Source organism: Diaphorina citri, unplaced genomic scaffold, assembly GCF_000475195.1.
Source record: "Diaphorina citri unplaced genomic scaffold, Diaci psyllid genome assembly version 1.1 scaffold1694, whole genome shotgun sequence".
NCBI lineage: Eukaryota > Metazoa > Arthropoda > Insecta > Hemiptera > Psyllidae > Diaphorina > Diaphorina citri.
This window is the reverse complement of record NW_007379120.1, coordinates 21715-47991: the sequence shown is the minus strand read 5'-3', so window position 1 is coordinate 47991 and position 26277 is coordinate 21715. Positions and strand designations below refer to the sequence as shown.

Here is a 26277-nt window from a genome sequence, read left to right as displayed (position 1 = left end):
ACAGAACAATGTAAACTACAATCAATCTCCTATTATTCACTTGATTAAAATGTGTTTGTACCTAGTAGGCCTGGAACTTAATTTTAGATAAGGTAATTATGCAGAAGTCACGCCCTTGAAAAAGAAAAGCTCCTTTTTGTATTTAACCTAACCCTATATAATAACACTAATCACTGCTCTAATTCTGAAAACTCCTTCTTGTGTTTAACCTAACCTTCTGCACAAGTACCTAAACTGCAATCAATCTCCTATTATTCACTTGATTAAAATGTGTTTGTACCTAGTAGAATTATTTTTGTCGTAAAGTCTTCAAAAGCAAGGGTAAATCAGAGGTAAACCACACTGCACAAACGAGTTTGATAATCGATTTTTCAACTATCGAAATTTTTGAATTCGATTCGAGTTGCATATCGATTAATCGAAATAATTGATTCGATTATTGAATTTTGGAAAAATTTTGATTTTGATGAAGAAGGAAGAAGGAAAAAAAGGGAAAGTTCTTATCCTTTGATTTTAGTAATTAATATTATTTATCTAATTATCTTTGATGTTGAAGAAGTTCTTGCCTTTAAAAAGTGTTAGCTGAAATACCCAGCCGTTTATTGGCTGTTGTTACCTCTGGAACCTTCACCTGGTAAGTTTCATGTAAAGTGTTGAAAGATCTGTTATCTATGTACAGTACCTACTTTTACCTTGCCATTTTCTTCTAATTTAGATTAATGATGAACATTCTACTGATTCTATGTGGTCCACAAACATTCTACTGATTTCATTTACTTATTGCTGGCATCCATCATATTTTACAGGTTCTCCTAGGTTTCAAGATGATGGGTGATCAGTATCGTAAAATGGAGCAGTACTCCCCCAAGACTTCTCCAAGAGGTTCAAGGTCTCCTATTGTTTCTCGACAGGACACTACAGGGACATTGAAAACTACAATATCTTTGGGCAAAAACCCATCCATAGTTCACAGTGGACCATTCTATTTAATGAAAGAACCCCCAGGTTAGTTCAATAGGTAAACTACAAAAAAGTAATTTTATTATACCCATTGGCCCTACTCAAGTAAATCTCTATTATCAATGTTTAAACAGAACAATGTAAACTACAATCAATCTCCTATTATTCACTTGATTAAAATGTGTTTGTACCTAGTAGGCCTGGAACTTAATTTTAGATAAGGTAATTATGCAGAAGTCACGCCCTTGAAAAAGAAAAGCTCCTTTTTGTATTTAACCTAACCCTATATAATAACACTAATCACTGCTCTAATTCTGAAAACTCCTTCTTGTGTTTAACCTAACCTTCTGCACAAGTACCTAAACTGCAATCAATCTCCTATTATTCACTTGATTAAAATGTGTTTGTACCTAGTAGACCTGGAACTCAATTTTAGATAAGTAGGGATGCTGAAAAGGAAGACACTTCTCACACCAACAAAGGGACATTTCTCTTAATTTTAAGTGTGTTTAATTTCACATTTTTTTTTTCTTTTTTTTTACAGGTAAAAGTGAAAAGACTGGATCAGTGAATTTAATGGCATCCTATGGTTTGGAGCATACCTATAACAAATTCTGTGGTAAAAAGTTGAAGGAGTCCTTGTCATCATTTCTACCCAACCTGCCAGGTATCATTGATGCTCCTGGTAGTCAGGACAATAGTTCACTACGTTCTGTTATCGAAAAACCTCCTATCTGTGGTAAAGAAATCCTTCCACTGACCAGTGTCCAGCTTGCAGGCTTTCGTTTACATCCAGGCAACTTGCCTGAACAGTATCGTATAGCAAACCAGGTGGCATCCAAAAGACACAAGAATAAGCACAAAAAACACAAGTACAAAACTGGAGACACATCAAATCCAGATGCCAACATGGGAGATGTTTCTTACAGTGATTCACATGAGAAGAAACATAAGAAACAAAAGAGACATAATGATGATAAAGAGAGGAAGAAGAGAAAGAAAGAGAAGAAGAAAAAGAACAGAATAGAATAGAATAAAAATATGAGTAGAACTCCAACTTGTCACTCCAGTAGAAATATCTTTAGAAGATACTTCCTTCTGTTCAATAAATTGTACATGTGCATTTACAGGAAGAAGAGAAAGAAAGAGAAGAAGAAAAAGAACAGAATAGAATAAAAATGTGAGTAGAACTCCAATGGAAGAAGAGAAAGAAAGAGAAGAAGAAAAAGAACAGAATAGAATAAAAATATGAGTAGAACTCCAATTTGTCACTCCAGTAGAAATACCTTTAGAAGATACTTCCTTCTGTTCAATAAATTGTACATGTGCATTTACTTTTCACTCATCTCATCCTTGTATGTAAATAATATCAAGAATAGTGTTGTACTTTTGTAAATAATGGTTTTTAGTAGGTTTGTGTATGTATAGAGTAAATGAAAATTCTGCTTTCAACTTTCAATTAATAACTATGAAATTTTTAGGTCTGCCTATTTGAAAAGACAACTTGGCTCATTTTCTTTTCTTTCAGATGGAAAAAAATCTCTCCTGCCAATCAATATTATTTCAATTAGGCACAATGAGGTAGAGGTTCTATTGTTGTACAGTAAGTAATAATGTATTATTCAGGTATAAGTGATAGTTTAATCAAAACCAAAAATAAATATTTTATGGTGTCAATATTATCTCTTTTGTTTCTATTTTTAAAACAAAAAAAAAAAAAAATTTTTTTTGGTTTTAATATTTTTTTTTTTTTTTTTTTTTTTTTTTTTTTTTTTTTTTTTTTTTCACTCTCACATGGAAGTTGGATTTAGTTTTCTGACTTTTGAGGACTGAAAAACTAAAGGAATAAGAAACACCATATTGAATGTTACACATTAATACTAAAATAATTTGTTCTTTATTTTCAAAATCTTTTACAACTTAAAAAAGCTTAGTGAAATTGTAAAAAATTACAATAAAACTGAATGAATTATTTCATGTCTAATTTTTGTTTTAAGGCCACAAAACGAAGGCAATTTGATTCTCTTGTACTTCAACTAATCGTGTACGAATGGTTAGGGAAATCCTAATTGAACCTACCCCAGAGCCATTGAAAAAGCTAAATAATTAATTATTTTAGTGTATATCATAAACATCTATTGGTAAATTAAAAAAGCTTAACATATTAATTTAGAAATACTCAAGTTAAAATTAATATTAAATTGAAATTTATCAAGTACAAGGTGCGAGGTTAACAAAATTAAAAATATGCCAAAATTAATAATGAATAATTTTAAATGACAACTTCAACATATTATTGCACCATGTAGAAAATAGAGGTCCTAACTGATATGTTGTAATTTTTGTTTAAAAGACAAAACTACACGCCTACCCGATATTAACGCATTGACTTTAAAAGTCTAATAGTTATTACTTTTTAGATCTAGGTAACTAAATGAAAAAGTTACCTTGATGTGGGACTCAAAACCAGGAATCTGTATCTGCTGTACCCTTGCTTTCAGACAACTAGGTAGCTAGTTACTTAACTCTTTGGTGACCAATCAAGGTCTAAATGTTTGTTACAGAGAATGTCTAAACCTCTCTCCAAAGGATTAAACGGCTGTAAAATGTGAAGTGGAACAAATATAAGAGTTTTTGTTTAAAAGACAAAACTACACGCCTACCCGATATTAACGCATTGACTTTAAAAGTCTAATAGTTATTACTTTTTAGATCTAACTAAATGAAAAAAGTTACCTTGATGTGGGACTTTGCAATATTACCTTGCCAGAGAAAGTAATATTTCAAGCAGTAGTGTGATTTTGAGTAAACGTAATCTATTTAACCCAAGTAGGTAGCATGAAAGACTGGGGTGTGCAGTAAGGTTTTGCTAATCAAATAAATTTTCTTGGTTAAATGTATTGAAGGTGTGGCATTGATCAGATACAGAAAATTTTTGTAATAAAAAGTAAAAATAGGCAGTCAATCAGATGCGAGATTCTCTATTTACTTAAATATTTAAAAAAGCAAAAAGTGACTGAGGTTCCCAAAAATAAATTCTAATATCGATAAATAATCACAAAAACTATAAAAGGCACTTAAATTACAAGTGATTGAACGTGAGTTCACCAAAATGTGTTGAGTTATTATAAATTAAGAATGCTTCTATGTAGCACTGGCCAGTCAATAAAAAATTAACAAAGGCACTAAATATTTAAATTATTTAACAATATTAATAAACAATACTAAAATAGCATTAGCAACCTATTGATCTAATATGTCATGGTTTTAAAAACTGAAGGGAGAAGAGAGAGCATTTTTGTACAATAATAAATGAGTCTACAAATAATAATGTGAGGAAACTAAAAAGGAGATTCAGATTAATTCAGTAGGTATAAAAGTAGTATACGAGCAATAAGCGTACATCAAATAACAGGGGTGAGCAAAGATAAAAAATGCTTAAGAGAGCATTTTTGTACAATAATAAATGAGTCTACAAATAATAATGTGAGGAAACTAAAAAGGAGATTCAGATTAATTCAGTAGGTATATAAGTAGTATACGAGCAATAAGCGTACATCAAATAACAGGGGTGAGCAAAGATAAAAAATGCTTAGTTTACTATTGCACAAAGTGAAATTTTCAGCTTGTAATAAAAGATATCATTATTAAAAAATAGCAGTATCTTAGCTAATCAACCAAATATTGCTTAACTTTAACATGGGTATAAATATCACACCATTAAAATTGATTGTGAACAAAAAAAAGTGTATGATATGTTGCTGAGATTAAAATGAGAATATTGTCCCTACGAGTAATGTGTTACGAGCATTATCATGTTAGGAGTCCTCACTTTGGACTAGTTCACTGTATGAGTTACATACGCAAGTCATAAGGACCTCATCTGTTCATGATAATGTTTGCCTCGGGTGGAATTCGAACCCGCGACCTAACGGCTTACAAGGCAGGCTACCTTCCAAGCTAACTAGTGTGGCTCTGTATACCTGCGCGTGTGTGACGTCCATGTCATCGGCTAGGTTTTTTTTTTTAAATGGTATGCTATACACTGCCAGGACGTGGCGTGGCATTATTTCAAGAACCTGCTACGTCTATATTATACTAAGACTCAAGACCCTAGGCAAACGTGAACTGCTTGGAAATCGGAATGAAAGATTTCTGATGAGACGCATTCACAGCGTTCTTGTAGCCCCACAGACGCAAGGCGGACTTACACGATCCCTGAATCGCATCCACTTCCTCGAACGTCAGATCGTTTCTCCAATGAAACGGTGCCGATTTGGAATCCCGGTAAGTACTGGATACGCCGCCGATGTCTACTTTGGTGTGAGTGTCAAGGAAATCGATTACCTTGGGATGGAGATCAAGACCGAAGAAGGAGAACAGGCCACTCACCGACTTGTACGGGTCGATGAAGTCCTTTTATATGTTTTCGAGGTTCGAGCCCTATACTAAACCCAAGAACACACACAAAGTTGATCATTTGTGAAAGTTCTTTTCGCGTTCTACCTAACCATATTATTCCCAGAAAGTTGATCATTTGTGAAAGTTCTTTTCGTACGGGTCGAGGGAAATGTCCTCGTATCGCATTACTCTGAAAAGGGAAACGAAATAGAGACATGAAGATGCTGAAAATAATATCTAACCTCAGGTCTTCTGCGGGCCAGTACGGGTCGAGGGAAATGTCCTCGTATCGCATTACTCTGAAAAGGGAAACGAAATAGAGACATGAAGATGCTGAAAATAATATCTAATCTCAGGTCTTCTGCGGGCCGGGTCTCGAAAAATGTACGATTCGGCCGCTATTTTAGGCCAACGTTTTTAGGGCTATACGGGAAAAAAGCTCAACACGAGTTCGCTGTTCAGATCTACTGTAACCCCTGTTTCAGTGCAACAGTCGAATAGTCCTCAACAAAAATGGACGCGGCACACAAGTTTAGGCCAACGTTTTTAGGGCTATACGGGAAAAAAGTTCAACACGAGTTCGCTGTTCAGATCTACTGTAACCCCTGTTTCAGTGCAATAGTCGAATAGTCCTCAACAAAAATGGACGCGGCACACAAGGATCAAGAAGAGACCGCCTTAACATAATACATAGTGATGATAATAATAACAACCCCTGTTGATTATCAACTCACTTGAATCTGTTTTTGTACTTCTTGCTGAACTTGAGAGCGGCGGAATAGTCCGACACCATATCAGCACATAAACGACTAGACTCCGTGCAGTCTGGATTGCCAGGGCACCAAACTCTGTGCTTGACCAAATATTGCTTAACTTTAACATGGGTATAAATATCACACCATTAAAATTGATTGTGAACATCTGTGCTTGCGGGACTGTAGAATACCCCGAGGATCCCTAATGAGGAGGAGTACCCTGAGATTTAACCTGAAATTCCGAAATGCATTTTAAAGTTCAATTTCCGCACGGGACGAACTTTACCGTAAACAAAGAGAATAGAATATACCTTGTTTATCCTGCTCGAATGAGACTAAAAAGTTCCTTTACCTCAGCAGTCTAAATAAGGTCTCCTAAACAAAGAGAATAGAATATACCTTGTTTATCCTGCTCGAATGAGACTAAAAAGTCCCTTTACCTCAGCAGTCTAAACAAGGTCTCGTGTATTTTATGGGCTTAACATAGTACAATACATAATGTTTTCTGTGCTTGCGGGACTGTAGAATACCCCGAGGATCCCTAATGAGGAGGAGTACCCTGAGATTTAACCTGGAATTCCGAAATGCATTTGTTAAAGTTCCATTTCCGCACGGGACGAACTTTACCCTAAACAAAGAGAATAGAATATACCTTGTTTATTTTGCTCGAATGAGACTAAAAAGTCCCTTTACCTCAGCAGTCTAAACAAGGTCTGCAATGTGTAAACAGAACAATGTAAACTACAATCAATCTCCTATTATTCACTTGATTAAAATGTGTTTGTACCTAGTAGGCCTGGAACTCAATTTTAGATAAGGTAATTATGCAGAAGTCACACCCGTGAAAAAGAAAAGCTCCTTTTTGTATTTAACCTAACCCTATAATAACACTAATCACTGCTCTAATTCTGAAAACTCCTTCTTTTGTTTAACCTAACCCTATAATAACACTGGTCACTGCTCATTTGTGACAGTTCCTTTGGTAGCAATATTCCATAGACGTGACTTCTGCACAAGTACCTAAACTGCAATCAATCTCCTATTATTCACTTGATTAAAATGTGTTTGTACCTAGTAGGAATCTTCTTTAAATTAAGAGATGGAGGGACATGAAATACGTGGAATGAAATTTGGGATATGGAATTAGCCCATGTATTGTTTCTGAGCGTTTAACGAGTTTTAGAATCATTTTCACCATGTTAGGGACCTATTTATTTTGGAAGCGTTCGTGAAAAGCCCCGTCCTGAGACTTTGCTTTGATTGTTGCAGATCTAGTATGTAGATACAAGGTAGCTTGATTAGCATATTCTACATTATTTATGAATGTAGCATATTGTAGCTTCCCAGTAACCTTCAAATCTGTTGGTCCGATATAAATTTTGTTGTTATTTTCAAATGTATCCCACATAGGTAGAAATTATACTTTTCTACTTTCTATTTTTCTTTCAATGTTGAACAACATAACTTTCACTTTGAATATGGGAGCATAGAACAGAAACATTCAGCAAAATGAGAAACTTGTATTTCGCAGGTAAAGAAAACCATGAGAAAACTCAATATTTCCTCTACAAGTTTTCACGTGGAATAGTGCTTTCATTCTTCGTTCTAGTGAAGACAAGTGTTTCCCTTCTATCTACGCGTATTCACACGTGTCCATTTTCCCGTCCTTATTTGTCCTGGAGAAATATTTGAACAAGAGTTCTCTTCTCGTCACTATCAAAATGTCTTTTTACTAGAAAAAAGAGCAAATGAAGTGAGTCCTTTGTTTTACTCGACATTTTTTTCCAACAGTGAAGAAAATTCCGTGTACCTAGGTAAGTATTGGTATTTTTTGGCTCCATTGCCTTTGGGTTTTTGGGATTTTTCTGAGAAATGCCTACATTTACCCATACATACAAGTATAGATATGTAGGTATGCATAATCCCTACTTATATCTTTGTATTGGGATCTCCATCATGATGGAGCTATTGTTCTTCATACCCATTGCCCCATCCCACTACAAAACGCTATACAAAAGTTTGTATAGGCTACCAAGGTACGTAAATATAATCGCAGCATTTTTTTAATCAATAGGTGCTGGGTATTAGGCTACAATATCGAGGGCTTAAAAAGTCGTTAAACCTATTTTGAATAATAATAAAATTAAAAAAAAAACGTAAGCCTAACATGAAATACTCGTACCTCCCTATGAGAATATTACTATCGCCACGAGTTACATAAAATAAAGACCATACTATGTAGATAGCTACCAGACCCAGAGCATACCTCGTGGTTGATCTTTTCCAAATAAACCAGAGGACCCACTGCTTTTCTCGTAGTAATTTACACCCCTCTACTAGGGTTTTCAAGAGTTATTTAGTCCACTACATATTTTAATAGTCAGGTAAGCCAAAAGTGCGTAGCTTGATAACTTTTGGTTGAATTGAATTGCATCCATTAGTGTTATTAGATACCTATTAGAAATTAGATACAATCACATACGAGTAAATAGTAAAATATGTACATAGGTGGTGGCGTAGAGTAGATATATACCTATTAGATACCTTATTATGTGGATGGGAAGTGTAGGTGTAGGTGTTCTAGATCACATCCTTATTTTTAAAGGAAAGTTTATCAAAGTGAACGGTGCAAGAAGGAGATAAAAACTGAAACTGCACCAGAAAAGTTTCCAAATATTTCATAACTATTCTCATAACACAGAAAGTTTTGCAATTATATCTTGAAACTATTCGTCTCAATCTAAAGGACAATTAATTGATGAAAACAGGCTGGTTTTTATCACCTCGAATATTTTTTATTATCATTATTTTTATCGGTGTGGATGTGGAGTTGGTTTGTTGGTTAAAAGTTGGTTTTGACTATCAGTAGGCTAACAATGGCGTAGTCCTACCTACTAACTCCTAGGAGAGGGAGGAATGGTGAAATAAGTAGATACACAGTAGAAGTATCTACATTCTACATAGGATAAATAATACAATCTGAATGTGTATGTAAACTGAAATAACTGAATGTCATAAGCATAATCATGTTGACAAAACATCTGGAATAACAAATGCCACTTCTGTATCTAGACACATACTAGTATTATTCTCACGTGTTGTCATATCATTAAAAGTTGACCGAGTGCGTTGTACAAGTTGAAATTGATTTGTTCTATCTGGGCAATATACGGGAAGGGATAAGGGAGAAATGTTGGGAGAAGGGATCATAATATGTATAAAATGGGATAGAACATTAAGGGTTAGCATTAAGGGATGTTTTGAGAAAGGAGCATAAGTTATTGTAAAAGGAGCATAAGTTATTGTAGTTAGCAAGAAATGTTTTGAGAAAGGAGCGTGAGTTCTGTTATTGTAAAATGGGATAAGTTAGCATTAACAATTTTTTTGAGAAACGAGCATTTTAAGTTCCTTCTTGTAAAATGCGATAAGATAGCATTCAGGAATGTTTTGAAAAAGGAGCATAAGTTATTGTAAAATGGGATAAGATAGGTACCTAGCATTTAGGAATGTTAGAATCCGGGAGAATATGGACGGAACTGTGGAAACGCTTTTAGATTTCCAATTAAAAATTAAAACCCGTCCTTCAAAGAGTTAAAATTAAAACTTATCAAACCCCTACATCAAAAATACGACCACTTTTATTAGTGTCTTTGCTATCTATCTGATTTATATTTAAATTAATGGAAACATAGGACATGCATACACTTCAGTACTATTTATTTTATTTTTCCTTAAATACTCGAAAATATCTACGTTAAACAAAGTGGCATACATATTAGATTCGAGGGTCTATCACAGATCTAGAGATTTTAAGTTTATAACTTGAAGGCTAAGTTCAAATCAAAGCTGGATTATGAGATCGTCTAACATTCAGCTTAGGACTTGAGCCTAGTTAGTTTAGATTTAGAGGGTAGCAAGCGTGCCTTTTAAGCGCTAGATGGCGGGTTCGATTCCCGCTGGGGCGAACTTTATTCTAAACAGGTTTATACTCGGAACGGTTGGTTTTCTCCCATTTTGTCCGCCTTCTCACTTCGATTTTACCGTAAAATAAAAAGTAAAAATTTACATACACAGAGAGTAATACCATTTCGAGATGTAAAGAAACGCATCAACTAGGTATGAGTAAACAGCCAAAAAAATATCCAAAAGTATTACAAAAAGACTAGAAATGACGATCACATGGTTTGGAGAAACGGGAGTTTGTTTATATACATATTAGATTCGAGGGTCTATCACAGATCTAGAGATTTTAAGTTTATAACTTGAAGGCTAAGTTCAAATCAAAGCTGGATTATGAAATCGTCTAACATTCAGCTTAGGACTTATCTCCGTTGTTATATGACCCTATGCCTTCTGTGTTCGTACTCCAAAAAATTCTGCAGGATAAATTCTGATATGCCTTGCACTACAATTCAGAAAAGAGATAAAGGAGCTCTACTTACGTGGGATCATCCAGGAGATCCTGGAACAACTTCAGTCGAACGCGCACGATTTTCATCGACTGGAACGGAAATAGCCGACAGAAAGAATTTAGAAACTCAGGCACAAAACACAGCTCAGGGAATTGCATGCACATCTCCCAAAGGCGACTGTTGTGAGTGAACAAATAGTTGTGCTCCATCCCATACTGAAGATAGGACGTGAGCGTTGTGTAGTTACAATTCAACAAGGAGTGTACCAAATGTTTCGCCTCTTGCCAGAGGGGAGGTCCGCGGATCTGGACGATTTCGTATTGAAGGAGAGGTTCGTAGTGGTAGTAGTTCCCAGGGTGGGAGTCCAGGATATCACCCAGGAAGGTCGAACCTGACCTCCAAGTTGTGAGGACAATACTGCGGACCGGCGTGCCTCCTTTCTCTGGTACCAGATCGGAGAGTTTACTGTGAAATAAGAGAAATTTAGATAAGTAGGGATGCTGAAAAGGAAGACACTTCTCACACCAACAAAGGGACATTTCTCTTAATTTTAAGTGTGTTTAATTTCACTCGGACGATTTCGTATTGAAGGAGAGGTTCGTAGTGGTAGTAGTTCCCAGGGTGGGAGTCCAGGATATCACCCAGGAAGGTCGAACCTGATCTCCAAGTTGTGAGGACAATACTGCGGACTGGCGTGCCTCCTTTCTCTAGTACCAGATCGGAGAGTTTACTGTGAAATAAGAGAAAGGTTATGATGGAAATTAGTTTGAGAGCCAGACCTTGCCTTTTCATCAGATGGATGAGATGAGACACAAAATCCCCCCCTAGTAAACCTATATACATAAGATCACATTATTCAAAAACATGCCATGAAAACACACTAGTCACAAAACATGGGAATAGTATTAGCTTGTAATCACTGTACCTACCAGTCAGTTGATTTACTAGGTAGACATAAATTATGTTTCCCAATCAATAATCACACGATACACACCGATTTCAAAAACAAATCCATGATGACTACATTACTTGGTGTATATGACATAAATTATGTTTCCCAATCAATAATCACACGATACACACCGATTTCAAAAACAAATCCATGATGACTACATTACTTGGTGTATAATCATGTCATCAGGTCCGTGTTTAAGCTCAGGAAATTAGGTGAGCGTGTAGGCCGTTACAGGCATTACACAAAATGATGAATCAATCACACCTAGCGAATATTACAATAATATTGAAAAAAGGGAGGGGGACAGAGAGAAAGAGGGATAGGGAGGAAGAGAGAGAAAGGATGAAATTTTGTATTGATGAATATGCTAAGTTCAAGGACAGTCCCCACAAAGTGGGCAATATGGGGATAGGGAGGAAGAGAGAGAAAGGATGAAATTTTGTATTGATGAATATGCTAAGTTCAAGGACAGTCCCCACAAAGTGGGCAATATGTATTATTTAACTTTAAGTAAGTGGGCAATATTATTTAACTTTAAGTAAGTGGGCAATATTATTTAACTTTAAGTAAGTGGACAATATATTATTTAGGCTTCCGGCACCCTAGTTTTTTCTCTCTCTGCAAACCTAATCCCAGGCCTAACCAAACTTAATACCAGACCTTACCAAACCTAACATCAGACCCATAGGAAACTGCCTACCTCATCACATATTAGAATGGCATTGGTGTACATATGATCCAGACCTTACCAAACCTAACATCAGACCCATAGGAAACTGCCTACCTCATCACATATTAGAATGGCATTGGTGTACATATGATTACGATACGCGAGACACATTTATTACCCCGAGTGCACTGTTTGCATTGCATTCACATACGCGAGAAGCTAATCACATGAATTATAACTTCAGGATTATCCACATGGGTACCATAAATAATAATGACATCAGAATCATACCTAATGACCAGACTAGTCTCCGTCTCTTCAAGGTTGACCGACAATGTCGTTGTTGAAAAATCGTGACTTTAGATTTTATTACAGGCGACACGCGACTTATAAGGATGGGTTTAGAATTTAGAAGGCTGAGACAATGAATTGAAAACCTATGACACTAAAATGCAACTGATAAATCAATTTGAAAGCCAGTTCCATTGGATTAGTTGCATAAAAAAGGAACTCCCTAAAACCTGTGACACTAAAATGCTGCTGACCTATAGATCAATTTGAAAGCCAGTTCCATTGGATTAGTTGCACAAAAAAAGGAACCCCTTTGTTTGTGTTTAACTTGATGGCAGATGATTTATTGCTGCCAAACTTCACTGTATAACTGACAAGGTCTTTATCGACGGGGTTTTTAACCACTATTCGACGAAGAGGTATCCGAGTGGGGCTGGGAAAAGCGAGCAGCACGCGGTTGTCCAGATGGTCACCCATCCGGATACTAACCACGCGCCACCTGCCTACTTTAACCACTATTCGACGAAGAGGTATCCGAGTGGGGCTGGGAAAAGCGAGCAGCACGCGGTTGTCCAGATGGTCACCGATCCGGATACTAACCACGCGCTACGTTGATTAACTTGAATGATTTATTGGGAACTGGTGTATTGTCGCCGCTGGCTCAACCCCTTTTTCTTCTACTCCCTTATGCCCTTTTTAAATCACTTTTCCTTCATCTTACCTGGCAGACACATTGTATTTTCCCTTGGGATACACATAGCCATTCATTTCCTCACTGATGAGACGGCGCTGAATTCGGAGCACATTCTCAATGTGCTTTCCAATGTCCTGGGAAATATTTCTGGGCCTCTCCCTGTCATCGAACCGCAGAAGACTCTGTGAACACGAAAAAAATAATAGGTTTTATGTGAAGAGGTTCGATAGAGCGAAATGTATTGAAAAATCTGGTGTGAACATCACACAGCTTTCGTTATCCTATTGAATGATGCTTATTTTGATGTTCTTCTATCGTAACTTTTACAACGCTTGTCACAAATGTCGTTCCAGACTTAATACACTACACTCAATTTTATGACTTGACTTGGATTCGAACCCCCAACCTCCAGATCCAGAGTCCACCACTGAGGTTTTCTCAATGTGCTTTCCAATGTCCTGGGAAATATTTCTGGGCCTCTCCCTGTCATCGAACCGCAGAAGACTCTGTGAACACGAAAAAAAATAATAGGTTTTATGTGAAGAGGTTTGATAGAGCGAAATGTATTGAAAAATCTGGTGTGGACATCACACAGCTTTCGTTATCCTATTGAATGATGCTTATTTTGATGTTCTTCTATCGTAACTTTTACAACGCTTGTCACAAATGTCGTTCCAGACTTAATACACTACGCTCAATTTTATGACTTGACTTGGATTCGAACCCCCAACCTCCAGATCCAGAGTCCACCACTGAGGTTGGTGATAGAGCGAAATGTCCACAAAGGTGGATGAAACTCGAGTTGAAGTTGTGAAAAATATATCAAACGAAAAATAAAAAGGTACTTGAGAATAACTAGATATCATGCTGAGATTCAGTCAACAACCACCCCTCTTTTTATTGCCGAATGGCTGAAGGTAACTTGCGTACTATTTCAATTTTAACCTTATAGTTGCATACTAAAATGAAAAAAAAAGATGTCCGACTTGCGTACTGGGACTTTTTTATTTATTTTTCATAGGTTGAGGGATTTTTTTTTATTAGTACGAACATTTAATGAAAAAAATACATTACTTTCCTTCCTATAGGATAAGGAAAGTTGAGATTCAGTCAACAACCACCCCTCTTTTTATTGCCGAATGGCTGAAGGTAACTTGCGTACTATTTCAATTTTAACCTTATAGTTGCGTACTAAAATGAAAAAAAGATGTCCGACTTGCGTACTGGGACTTTTTTTATTTATTTTTCATAGGTTGAGGGATTTTTTTTTTTTTTTATTAGTACGAACATTTAATGAAATGTTCTTGATAGAGAGCTCAAGATATTGAAGAATAGCTTCCTCAACACTTCTCAATCCGCACGAAAACTATCTGTAGCTGAAGTACATTCCAATCCTTACTACCTGAAAGTTCTGATCATTTCGTTAGTCATACAGACAGGTGTTAGTCTGAGTGGTATTTCAGTAGTTATGGGATACGCTCACGACATTGTGGAACGAATGCTTTCTGACCCCAATGCAGGACAGTACGCAATCTTTCTACTCCTGTCTCAAAGTTTAGGCTGCATACTAAACATATTCTTGTGTCGAAAGGTCAACAGGAAAGTGTGTCTTGTCACCGCTCATACTCTATGTTGCTTAACCCTACTCACTGTGGGATTGCTGCTTGTTGGTAAGTCCCTGTATCACATACATGTACCTGGATACGTTTTCATGTCATTGATATGTGGTTACATGTTTATCCAAGGGTTTGGTATATCTTCCATGGTGTACATTATCTTACCTGAAATATTCTCTGTTGAGTGCAGGAATTCTTTCACGTCTATTCTCATGTTCCTGCATTACTTTTGTCAGTTCATAACTATCAAATTGTACCCTCTCTATGTAAATCACATCCAATTGTATGGTTGGGCTTTTATTTTTAGCAGCTATAGTGCCTTCATTGCTATCTTTTCTATCCTATACCTACCCGAAAGCAAAGGAAGAACCATTCAACAGATTTTTAATAAATTATGTAAAACCAATGACATTCATCATATCATTACACCAAGAAGTGTGAATGTTAAAAATAAAGATACGACGACTTTATGAGAGCTTTACATTCTGATATTTTATGTAGCTTTTTAGTTTCTTGTTCGCCTTTTTCTCAATTTTGGTAAGTACCTATGTAAAATCAAAATTTCAAGATCTAATTAACATTCCCCTAAGTAGAATACTCGTATTGTCCCCATTTCATACAAGAACATAATTAAGGACAACTGAGGAGTGACAGGGAGAAAGCCAAGCCGACACACCAGTTAAACACTCTTTGACATCTACATACCAAATTTCAAGTCTCTAGCTCTTACCGTTCTCGAGATATTTTGTTTACAGACAGACACACACACGGACCAATGGCTGAAACTTTGGATTTAGACTCTAGGGACCTCAAAACGTGTTTTGGCACTAAAAACTGACCATCGAAAATTTGACCCGGTTACATTACTTTCCTTCCTATAGGATAAGGAAAGTAAAAATGGGGTAAAATGTCACGAATATTTTTACGTCCGCTCATTGTGGTATATTTGTAGATATACCTACACCTTTTTGTAAGGGGTCTGTAAAACCTATATATGTGACTTTGCTTGATTGCAGTCTGCCTTATAAATTTCATGGTTGGGATTGCTGCCAGCTGGTCATCTCCTGTGCAGAGTTTGCTAAAGTCAAACAATAGTCCTGTCGGTCCGCTAACTGACAGGGAATTCTCCTGGATCGGATCTTTGCCTCCCATAGGGGCCATTTGTGGTGAGTGATTCTTTAACATATTATTTTACAGTAATGGTTGCAGAACAGGTATAGGTATACCTACACAATTTCAAAATTAAGTACAGCTAAATGCTGATAATGATTCATGCAGTCTAAGAAAATTGAACTAGAAAAACCTGCCGAATCGGTTCGTGTAAAGATACACAGGCGTGCTTGCTGGAACTTGGCCTGGCGCACTGCCGTGCGCTCAGATGAGGAAATGAAAAGTTCAATTACCTTCTACTTCCTGCACATTGTTGAAAAGAGAGTGAGGTAGAAAGAAATGGAGTGAGGGAAAGAAAAGGAAGGAGAGAGATAAGATAAAATTAGAAAGGAAAAGAGGGAGAGAGAAAGAGTGAGGTAGAGAAAAATGGAGTGAGAGAGAGTGTGAGGGAGAGAGATATTTTAATGAGGAAATGAAAAGTTCAATTACCTTCTACTTCCTGCACATTGTTGAAGTAATCAGAACAAATGAGGAATGAGAGGTAAAACAAGGGAGATAGAAGAAGAGAAGAGAGAAATTGTGTGCCGAAAATTTAGAAGGATCGGAAATTAGGGAGAGAAAGAGAGGAAGATAGAGTAAGGTAAATAAAGAGAAAGGGAGAGAGAGAGAGAGGGAAGAAAAGGTAGAAGAGGAAATTGATTTGTAATCATTTTATTACAATCACAGAATATTTTGAAACAATGATTCAGGATGAAGAGAGAATATTAGAAGAAAAGGTAGAAGAGGAAATTGATTTGTAATCATTTTATTACAATCACAGAATATTTTGAAACAATGATTCAGGATGAAGAGAGAATATTAAAGAGAGAGATAAAATGGTGAGAGGGAAAGGGAGAGTGGAAAGGAAGGGGAAATTGCGAGAGGAAGAGAGAGACGGTAGGATATTCTAAAGAGAGATGGATGAGGAGGAAGAGAGAGGAGCGATGGGACGGAAAGGACATAGAATAATAACTAGAGGAGGATTTTGGTCTGGAACCATAATTATGTATGAGAAAAAAGAGGTAAGTAAATATGCTGATCCGAATATAAAATTTATTCCATACAAGTCTGACATGACTCATTTTATGACATTTTTTTTCCCCTCTAGTAACACAATAATTATTTTAAAAGTAATTATCATGCCGTATTCACACATATTGATCCGTCTTAGAACTCAACCCACAAAAACTTGTTCTTTTTTTTTCACGTTTTGATAATTTACAATTTTTTATTTCTATGAAATAAATTTCATTCCATTTTTAATTATTACCTATACCGAAAAAAAAAAAACTAGTTTGATACAAACTGAACCAAATTCTTGTAATTGCTGAGAGAACATGTGAGAGATATTTCCATGGTAGAAGTTGTGAAGTTATAGATCAAGGACGTTTGGAATATTTTTCACCAGAGGGGTTAGTCTGATTTGCATGTGCAAAGTTGCAGACAACTTCAGACAAGAGGAAGAGGAAGAACAACAAAGAGGTGCAAGTATTTCTTTCGGGTCTCGTCATTTGAAGATTCCAAGGGGTACAGATAGGGGGAATGGTTTGTTTTTCTTTTTATTTTAACTTTCCTACAGCAAACGTGCAGAATAGAATATACCTTGTTTGTCCTGCCCGAATAGGACTGAAAAGTATCTTTAACAACGTCGCTCTCATGAGTTCTAAACTAAATTGAAGTTGCAGACAACTTCAGACAAGAGGAAGAGGAAGAACAACAAAGAGGTGCAAGTATTTCTTTCGGGTCTCGTCATTTGAAGATTCCGAGGGGTACAGATAGGGGGAATAGTTTGTTTTTTCTTTTTATTTTAACTTTCCTACAGCAAACGTGCAGAATATAAAATACCTTGTTTGTCCTGCCCGAATAGGACTGAAAAGTATCTTTATCTTACTATGTATTTGATGGGATAATATAATATGGGATGGGAAAGGGACAATAAAACGAACATAAAGTTAACTCGGTACCTACCTAATTATTGTAAGAATTTTGTCATAGTACTTATGAAACGTCTAGTCAAATCAATTCATTCTGTAGACATACATGTCAGCTTCATATACCGGTATTCAGCACAGAATTCAACCTGCCTGAGGAAAATAAACTAAATAAACTTCATAGTGTGTTGTGTTATCAGTATTGATTGCTTACACATCACTCTGAAAGTTGAAATAATTTACACATTAAAAAAGTTTTATTATGAGTTATTGAGCTTGGATAGTATAACGTCTCAATATAACTTGGTAGTGGCGTGAATGCGAATTGTAAATGTTCGTTTTGTATCGGGAGAAGATTTTGATAATAAGACCTACATATGTACTCAATTTTTACAAACATAGAAACGTTAAAACATGAGTTTCGAGAATAGATAGATGTTCTACTGGAAGACTACGTTTAAATGAAAATTTGTAATGTTGTACAAAGAGGGTCGATGGTTCCTTAAGAAGTTTATTTAAGTTTCCTTTTACTTTGGCGTTCTTCTTTACACACGAATAGATGTTCAGAACTCAAGACCTCAATACCTAAAATCCCAATACTACCGTCACCACTGGCTGTGAATCAATCTTGAGCTCATAAAAAAGAATTATGATTAGGCGGGCCGGGTCTTACTGGAAGACTACGTTTAAATGAAAATTTGTAATGTTGTACAAAGAGGGTCGATGGTTCCTTAAGAAGTTTATTTAAGTTTCCTTTTCCTTTGGCGTTCTTCTTTACACACGGTATTTTCCCCGGTGTGGAAAACATGGAACCGTTTTGCATGACGAATAAAATAATTGTATCACCGCGAGTTTTTCTCATCAAATGAGAAAGAAAAGAAAGACGAGGGAATTTCTCTTTCGTCTCGTCTAGTTTGACACAGACTGATGGAATAATTGATGCAAGTACCAAGTACCTAGTGTTGTTTTCTGTTGTTTTAGCTCTAATCGATCAACGAGATAAATCTATGATGTCGGGGCAGTGTGGCCGGTTCAGTCGACATCAATCGACGGCCGGTCGACCATGTGTGGACACACTTGAAAATGACTCTGAGCAATAACACGTTCTAGAGTGAAAAGGAACCAATAGGCAACGTTATTGTAACATTTTCCACCACTCAACCGTTGGAGCTTTCAAAGTGACAGGCCGTATTTCTCGTCTAGTTTGACACAGACTGATGGAATAATTGATGCAAGTACCAAGTACCTAGTGTTGTTTTCTGTTGTTTTAGCTCTAATCGATCGACGAGATAAATCTATGTTGTCGGGGCAGTGTGGACCATGTGTGGACACACTTGAAAATGACTCTGAGCAATAACACGTTCTAGAGTGAAAAGGAACCAATAGGCAAGGTTATTGTAGCATTTTCCACCACTCAACCGTTGGAGCTCTCAAAGTGACAGGCCGTATTTTTGAGCTGTCGGAGGAGCTACCGCTAGCTGATGAGGACTAAACTAGTCCGAAATTGCTATCTTGGTCTGCCCCGTAGGTAACTTAAAAAATACTGAAGCCAAAAACACTTAAACATTATAATAGGTAGGTACTATGTGTAGGGAGAGTGCAAGAATGTGGTGACATAGAATAATAACTAGAGGAGGATTTTGGTCTGGAACCATAATTATGTATGAGAAAAAAGAGGTAAGTAAATATGCTGATCCGAATATAAAATTTATTCCATACAAGTCTGACATGACTCATTTTATGACATTTTTTTTCCCCTCTAGTAACACAATAATTATTTTAAAAGTAATTATCATGCCGTATTCACACATATTGATCCGTCTTAGAACTCAACCCACAAAAACTTGTTCTTTTTTTTTCACGTTTTGATAATTTACAATTTTTTATTTCTATGAAATAAATTTCATTCCATTTTTAATTATTACCTATACCGAAAAAAAAAAAACTAACTGGCTAGATTTCATGAAATTTGGCAAGATTTTCATTTCAAGTTAAACTAAAGTTTATCTTTAGACTTCATACATACGGCGGTTAAACATTATAATAGGAAGGTATACTATGTGTTATAGGGAGAGTGCAAGAATATGGTGATCTATGGACAATGGACATAGAATAATAACTAGAGGAGGATTTTGGTCTGGAACTGTAATTATGTATGAGAAAAAAGAGGTAAATATGCTGATCTGAATATGAAATATATTCCATACAAGTCTGACATGACTCATTTTATGACATTTTTTTTTTTCCTCTAGTAACACAATAATTACTTCTTTATTTTAGAAGTAATTATCATGCCGTATTCACACATATTGATCCGTCTTAATGAACTCAATCTACAAAAACTTGTTCTTTTTTTTTCACGTTTTGATAATTTACCATTTTTTATTTCTGTGAAATACTTAAATTTCATTCCATTTTTAATTATTACCTATACCGAAAAAAAAAAAACAAGTTTGATACAAACTGAACCAAATTCTTGTAATTGCTGAGAGAACATGTGAGAGATATTTCCATGGTAGAAGTTGTGAAGTTATAGATCAAGGACGTTTGGAATATTTTTCACCAGAGGGGTTAGTCTGATTTGCATGTGCAAAGTTGCAGACAACTTCAGACAAGAGGAAGAGGAAGAACAACAAAGAGGTGCAAGTATTTCTTTCGGGTCTCGTCATTTGAAGATTCCAAGGGGTACAGATAGGGGGAATGGTTTGTTTTTCTTTTTATTTTAACTTTCCTACAGCAAACGTGCAGAATAGAATATACCTTGTTTGTCCTGCCCGAATAGGACTGAAAAGTATCTTTATCTTACTATGTATTTGATGGGATAATATAATATGGGATGGGAAAGGGACAATAAAACGAACATAAAGTTAACTCGGTACCTACCTAATTATTGTAAGAATTTTGTCATAGTACTTATGAAACGTCTAGTCAAATCAATTCATTCTGTAGACATATGTACATTTGTACATGTCAGCTTCATATACCGGTATTCAGCACAGAATTCAACCTGCCTGAGGAAAATGAACTTTATTAACTAGGTACAACGTCGCTCTCATGAGTTCTAAACTAAATTAAGAATACATTGAGAAATTGAGAAGGTAATTGAACGGTCACGAGATACCTACCAAGTTTCAATTCTACTGAAATTGCTAAAATTATAACGGTACGTCTGTCTATATTTTCTAGACTCCACGTATGGTCGAATTGTTTTGTTTGGTGTACTTTAGTATGTAGGTTGATGGTACAAGTTTTGCATTGTGCTGGGGAACAATAGATTCTTAGTGTGGATTTTATTACACTTAACAGTTTTTATGAAAACGAGTACACGAGGCTACTTGAGACATGTAAACATCCGCGGTTATGAATTAATGCATAGACCCGCCCTGTGGCACACTTCACACATGTGAGAATCTCGTCCACACGTCAAATAACATGGGTTCATTATCTTGCTAGTAATGTTGCGTTGTTTACAAGATAGCCTGAAGCCGTATGGGGTAAGATATTATTTACCTACCTAGGGGTTATAGGTTCCGATAGGTTGGTAAACTTTTGGTTCCACGAAATTAACTGGTTGGGATTGCAACACTGACCAACTTCGGGTACAATACTTGAATACCTACTTAAAAACATTGATTACTGAAGACGAGACTATTTTCGCAATCAAAATAGACAAAGCGTTTGTCAGGGAAAAGAGAACCAAGAAGTCCTCCGTTTAATCTGGAGTTATTTACTTCTTCCTCTCTGTGTCGATAAAGCACTTGAAAAGTATACGACGGAAGTAAGCATCTATCGCGGACACAAGTGGGATGAACTTTTCCTCATTTAGAAAGGATAACAGAAGTTTTTGGGTTCGCGGGCGGAAATGGTGTGCGTCCGGACACAGAAGGAGAAATACAAACAACTTAAGGGGACGGAAATAACGGAATGGGTTGTTTTTGAAAATGACGAAATTTTTGACCGACTACCTGAGTCAAAAACACGCCCGGACGTACCTCAGTGACGGTGACAGGCTACTGAAATGACCATCCAGACTGCTCTTTCCTGGATGGACAACATATGAGAGATGTGCTGGACACGGAAAGTAAAGTAAGTTACTTAACTAAGTAAGTAAGGAATTTTAATTGTGTTGAGCATTAAATGCTTGTCACAAATGTCGTTCCCCGCTTAATCAACTACGCTAAATTTTTAACTTGACTTGTACTCGAACCACCAACCTCCAGGTCCAAAGTCCACCGTGCTAACCACTGAGGTTGGTAAGTAAAGTAAGTAGCTCACCTGTATAGATCTCCCCACTGAGATGTGACTCCCAGTAGATTCCGAGGCTGTGATGAGCTGCTGACATATGAGAGTGGTGATAACACATATGATGACCAAAGTACCCACACCTACCACGTTCACTCGAACACAGTCCAAGGTCTTATACCTGATAGTGTGTGTGCTCATCAGGTAGATTTGACCGGCCGACCTTTTCAGCTGTACCTGTCAGATAGTATGTGTGCTCATCAGCCAGGTCTTATACCTGATAGTGTGTGTGCTCATCAGGTATCTGGTAGACCTGATCAGGTGTACCTCTCAGGTCTACTTGATAGAGAGTGGCTGGCCTTAGGATTATGAGATCGAAGCTTCAATTATTACGGATAAATGCAACCGTTAACTAACGACAAAACTTGGTTTACCTCAAAACTTACTAACTTATCACCTTATCAGTTTACCACACCATTTCAATTTGAGCAGTTATTAATAACATTATTTATTGAATGCTAACATTGCTACAACGCTACAACCTCGGCAGCAGCTTACGAGTTTAAGTGGAAAACGCCATCTGAAACATACCGGAGGAAAGTTAGGTACACCTGATCAGGTCCGCTAGTCAGGTCTTATACCTGATAGTGTGTGCTCATCAGGTAGATTTGACCGGCCGACCTTTTCAGCTGTACCTGTCAGATAGTATGTGTGCTCATCAGGTATTTGGTAGACCTGATCAGGTGTACCTCTCAGGTCTACCTGATAGAGAGTGGCTGACCTTAGGATTATGAAATCGAAGCTTCAATTATTACGGATAACTGCAACCGTTAACTAACGACAGAACTTGGTTTACCTCAAAACTTATCACCTTATCAGTTTACCAAACCATTTCAACTTGAGCAGTTATTAATAACATTATTTATTGAATGCTAACATTGCTACAACCTCAGCAGCAGCTCACGAGTTTAATAGTTCATACCAATCAGTTTATTGTCACCGCGGTCACTCCCCAATTTGAGACGAGGACTTATTATTAGGTCTACCTAAATTAACTCCTGAAAGTAGGTAGGTACCTAGATCCATTAATTCAATGAGCATCTGAATCATGTAGCTAAGTATGACCTTTCAACAACCTCTGTGGTTTTGTGGTAAATGGTCTTCATACTAGAAACTGAAAGCCTACTATTTGACAGATAGTACAGGGTAGCCTACTTTTACAAACACATTTCTACTTTGACTCAGTTCAGCAACTACATATGTAGGTATTAAACTTGCAGTTTTTTTCTTTTTTAGAAAAAAAGCAACTCCAAAGGCAAATGAACAAACTATTGGATTTTCATTCTGTTCTTTCTGTTTCATGCTAGGAACTAGTAAGTATTTTTATTATTTGTAGGTACAGGAAATAGGAGGAAGAAGGAGAGAGAGAAAGGCAAGGAACAAGCATTTTACAAATTTAAAATGTCATGGAAAAAGGTAGGGCAACTCCTAGCTTCCTAGCAAAACTAATAATAAATCAATATCAGTAAGTATGAAATGGGAAACATTTTAAAAATGGAAAATTGTTAGCATGCAACTCAAACCAGAGTGACTTTTGTCATGCCACTTGAAAGCTTTTAGACTTTGTTAGCTCAACTGAAACTTATTTTAGCCACCACCTGCCAAGTGGCATAAAGTCTGGTATGACCTTGAAAGTTGAAAAAGTTGCACCGCACATGCAGAAAAGTAAGGAAATCAGATCTCTACGTGATAGATCAGTAACCACTAAGCCAGTAACCACTAAGCTACAACGGGTATGATATTTATAAGGTAGTGCAGAGGAATATGTAGAAGTGTATGCTCGTATGTTTAGTGATTGTGCCAATAACGTGGAATAGACAAAGAGAGGTCCCAGTAATCTTGGTTTAAAATTTAACAAGTATACATGTTGTTCAAACTACGTAAAATCACAGCTGAATGAACCATGGTCAAATTTACCGCCAGTTTCGAGAGGATGATATTGATCCATTATTTGAACCTAATATAGTTTTTCCTTTACAACTACCTGAAAATGGCTACGTTATTTTAGCATTACCTTTGAAATACCAACCAATGCTAGTTGTTTCAAATGCCCCTCTCTGTCTGAAATTATTCAGCCAACCTTTTTGAAAAAGGTCAATAGGATTTTGGTTGGTTTGAGTTGTAAAAAGATATGCCTGCCTTGGTGTCATAGCAATCAAGGTACTTGGTTGGTACAAACTACGTAAAATCACAGCTGAATGAACCATGGTCAAATTTACCGCCAGTTTCGAGAGGATGATATTGATCCATTATTTGTACCTACCTAATATAGTTTTTCCTTTACAACTAGGTACCTCAAAATGGCTACTTTCTCTGTGGCGTATAAGCGAAGGTAGAATATCTCTAGTAGCGCTGTCAAACTTTCTTGACCTCGCTCCTTAATAAGCTCATTGAAAATTGATATCCCACCGAAGAAGTCCACCAAGATATGTCCTTGCTGGCCTTTGTTTCCGGTGGGATTCACCACCTGCCAAGTGGCATAAAGTCTGGTATGACCTTGAAAGTTGAAAAAGTTGCACCGCACATGCAGAAAAGTAAGGAAATCAGATGGGTATCTCTACGTGATAGATCATGGTGATGAGTTAACATCTGATGTTTACCGCCAGTTTCGAGAGGATGATATTGATCCATTATTTGTACCTAATATAGTTTTTCCTTTACAACTACCTGAAAATGGCTACTTCTCTGTGGCGTATAAGCGAAGGTATAATATCTCTAGTAGCGCTCTCAAACTTTCTTGACCTCGCTCCTTAATAAGCTCATTGAAAATTGATATCCCACCGAAGAAGTCCACCAAGATATGTCCTAGCTGGCCTTTGTTTCCGATGGGATTCACCACCTGCCAAGTGGCATAGTCTGATATGACCTTGAAAGTTGAAAAAGTTGCACCGCACATGCAGAAAAGTAAGGAAATCAGATCTCTACGTGATAGATCATGGTGATGAGTTAACATCTGATAAAAAAGGTCAATAGGATTTTGGTTGGTTTGAGTTGTAAAAAGATATGCCTGCCTTGGTGTCATAGCAATCAAGGTACTTGGTTGGTAAGGAATGGGTTCAATCCCAGCCAAAGCATGGAATTTTAGGTACCTATACTTGTTTATTTGAGAATTTAACTAATTAATAATTGAATGCTATGAAGTTGGGTGACTTGGTCACTAGAGAATGTTTCTGGTAATAATTTTGAACAATGGTTACCTTCCATTCAAGGTACTGTTATTAAGTGAATAATGATTAAAAATTATTAAACCACTAGCTGAATTCCGTCGCTTCGCTCCGGAATCCCGCTAGTTCATCCCGAGGCATGGCCAAACTTGTGGAAAAGGCATGGCCAAACTTGTAGTTATCAAACTAAAAACATAAACGAAACTCAAATATTAGGCGAGCGAGGAAAAGTTTTCTCTCCCGCAGTCTCTGCACTCTGTGTATTTCTTATGGTGATTTTAGCGATCAAAAATTGATCATATCTCAGGACCGGTTTAGATTTTCGCAAAATCCTTTCTTATTGCACACCCAGACCATAAAAGGAATATTCCTACCAAATTTAAGCTTTCTAGGTGTTGTGGTTCTCGAGATAGAACGATCAGTGTGTGAACTATGAAATGTGAATGAGTGAATGGATCTCGTTCTTATAATATAAGAAGAACAAGATCCATTCACTCATTCACATTTCACACACTGATCACTCTATCTCCAGAACCACAACACCTAGAAAGCTGAAATTTGATAGGAATATTCCTTTTATGGTCTAGGTGTGCAACAAGAAAGGATTTTGCGAAAATCTAAACCGATCCTGAGATATGATCAATCTTATATTATAAGAACAAGATCCATTCACAGTTCACAGTTCACATTTCACATTTCATAGTTCACACACTGATCGCTATCTCTAGAACCACAACACCTAGAAAGCTGAAATTTGATAGGAATATTCCTTTTATGGTCTAGGTGTGCAACAAGAAAGGATTTTGCGAAAATCTAAACCGATCCCGAGATATGATCAATTTTTGATCGCTAAAATCACCATAAGAAATACACAGAGTGCAGAGACTGCGAGAGAGAAAACTTTTCCTCGCTCGCCTAATATTGAGTTTCGTTTATGTTTTTAGTTTGATAAATACAAGTGCGGCCATGCCTTTTCC

At 36.6% G+C, this 26277-nt stretch overlaps 2 protein-coding genes and 1 long non-coding RNA gene across 3 annotated transcripts in view; 1 reads left to right on the top strand and 2 right to left on the bottom strand.

The window, feature by feature from the left end:
- The first annotated feature begins 465 nt into the window (after nt 1–465).
- LOC103516901 (mediator of RNA polymerase II transcription subunit 19) lies at nt 466–2642 on the top strand. Its single transcript, XM_008481890.3, has 4 exons — nt 466–634; nt 807–1005; nt 1505–2089; nt 2297–2642. Exons 2-3 carry the CDS (start codon nt 825–827, stop codon nt 1990–1992), a joined length of 669 nt encoding a protein of 222 aa, XP_008480112.2. The 5' UTR covers nt 466–634; nt 807–824; the 3' UTR covers nt 1993–2089; nt 2297–2642.
- Nucleotides 2643–2820: 178 nt separating this feature from the next.
- Nucleotides 2821–4391, bottom strand: LOC113470613. Its single transcript, XR_003393601.1, has 2 exons — nt 3697–4391; nt 2821–3407 (listed from the first exon to the last, which is right to left on the bottom strand). It is a non-coding gene; the product is annotated as an uncharacterized LOC113470613 (long non-coding RNA).
- Nucleotides 4392–4527: 136 nt separating this feature from the next.
- The window catches only part of LOC103516904 (carbohydrate sulfotransferase 5-like), a 30355-nt gene continuing 8605 nt past the window's right edge, over nt 4528–26277 (bottom strand). The window contains exons 2-11 of the mRNA XM_026829175.1: nt 22641–22656; nt 22110–22251; nt 13582–13644; nt 13166–13257; nt 11120–11258; nt 10559–10854; nt 6281–6348; nt 6096–6207; nt 5635–5660; nt 4528–5369 (exon numbers count right to left, since the gene is read on the bottom strand). Coding sequence (XP_026684976.1) covers nt 5074–5369; nt 5635–5660; nt 6096–6207; nt 6281–6348; nt 10559–10854; nt 11120–11258; nt 13166–13212 — 984 coding nt within the window. The 5' untranslated portion in view covers nt 13213–13257; nt 13582–13644; nt 22110–22251; nt 22641–22656 and the 3' untranslated portion in view covers nt 4528–5073. The remainder of the gene's footprint in view (nt 5370–5634; nt 5661–6095; nt 6208–6280; nt 6349–10558; nt 10855–11119; nt 11259–13165; nt 13258–13581; nt 13645–22109; nt 22252–22640; nt 22657–26277) is intronic.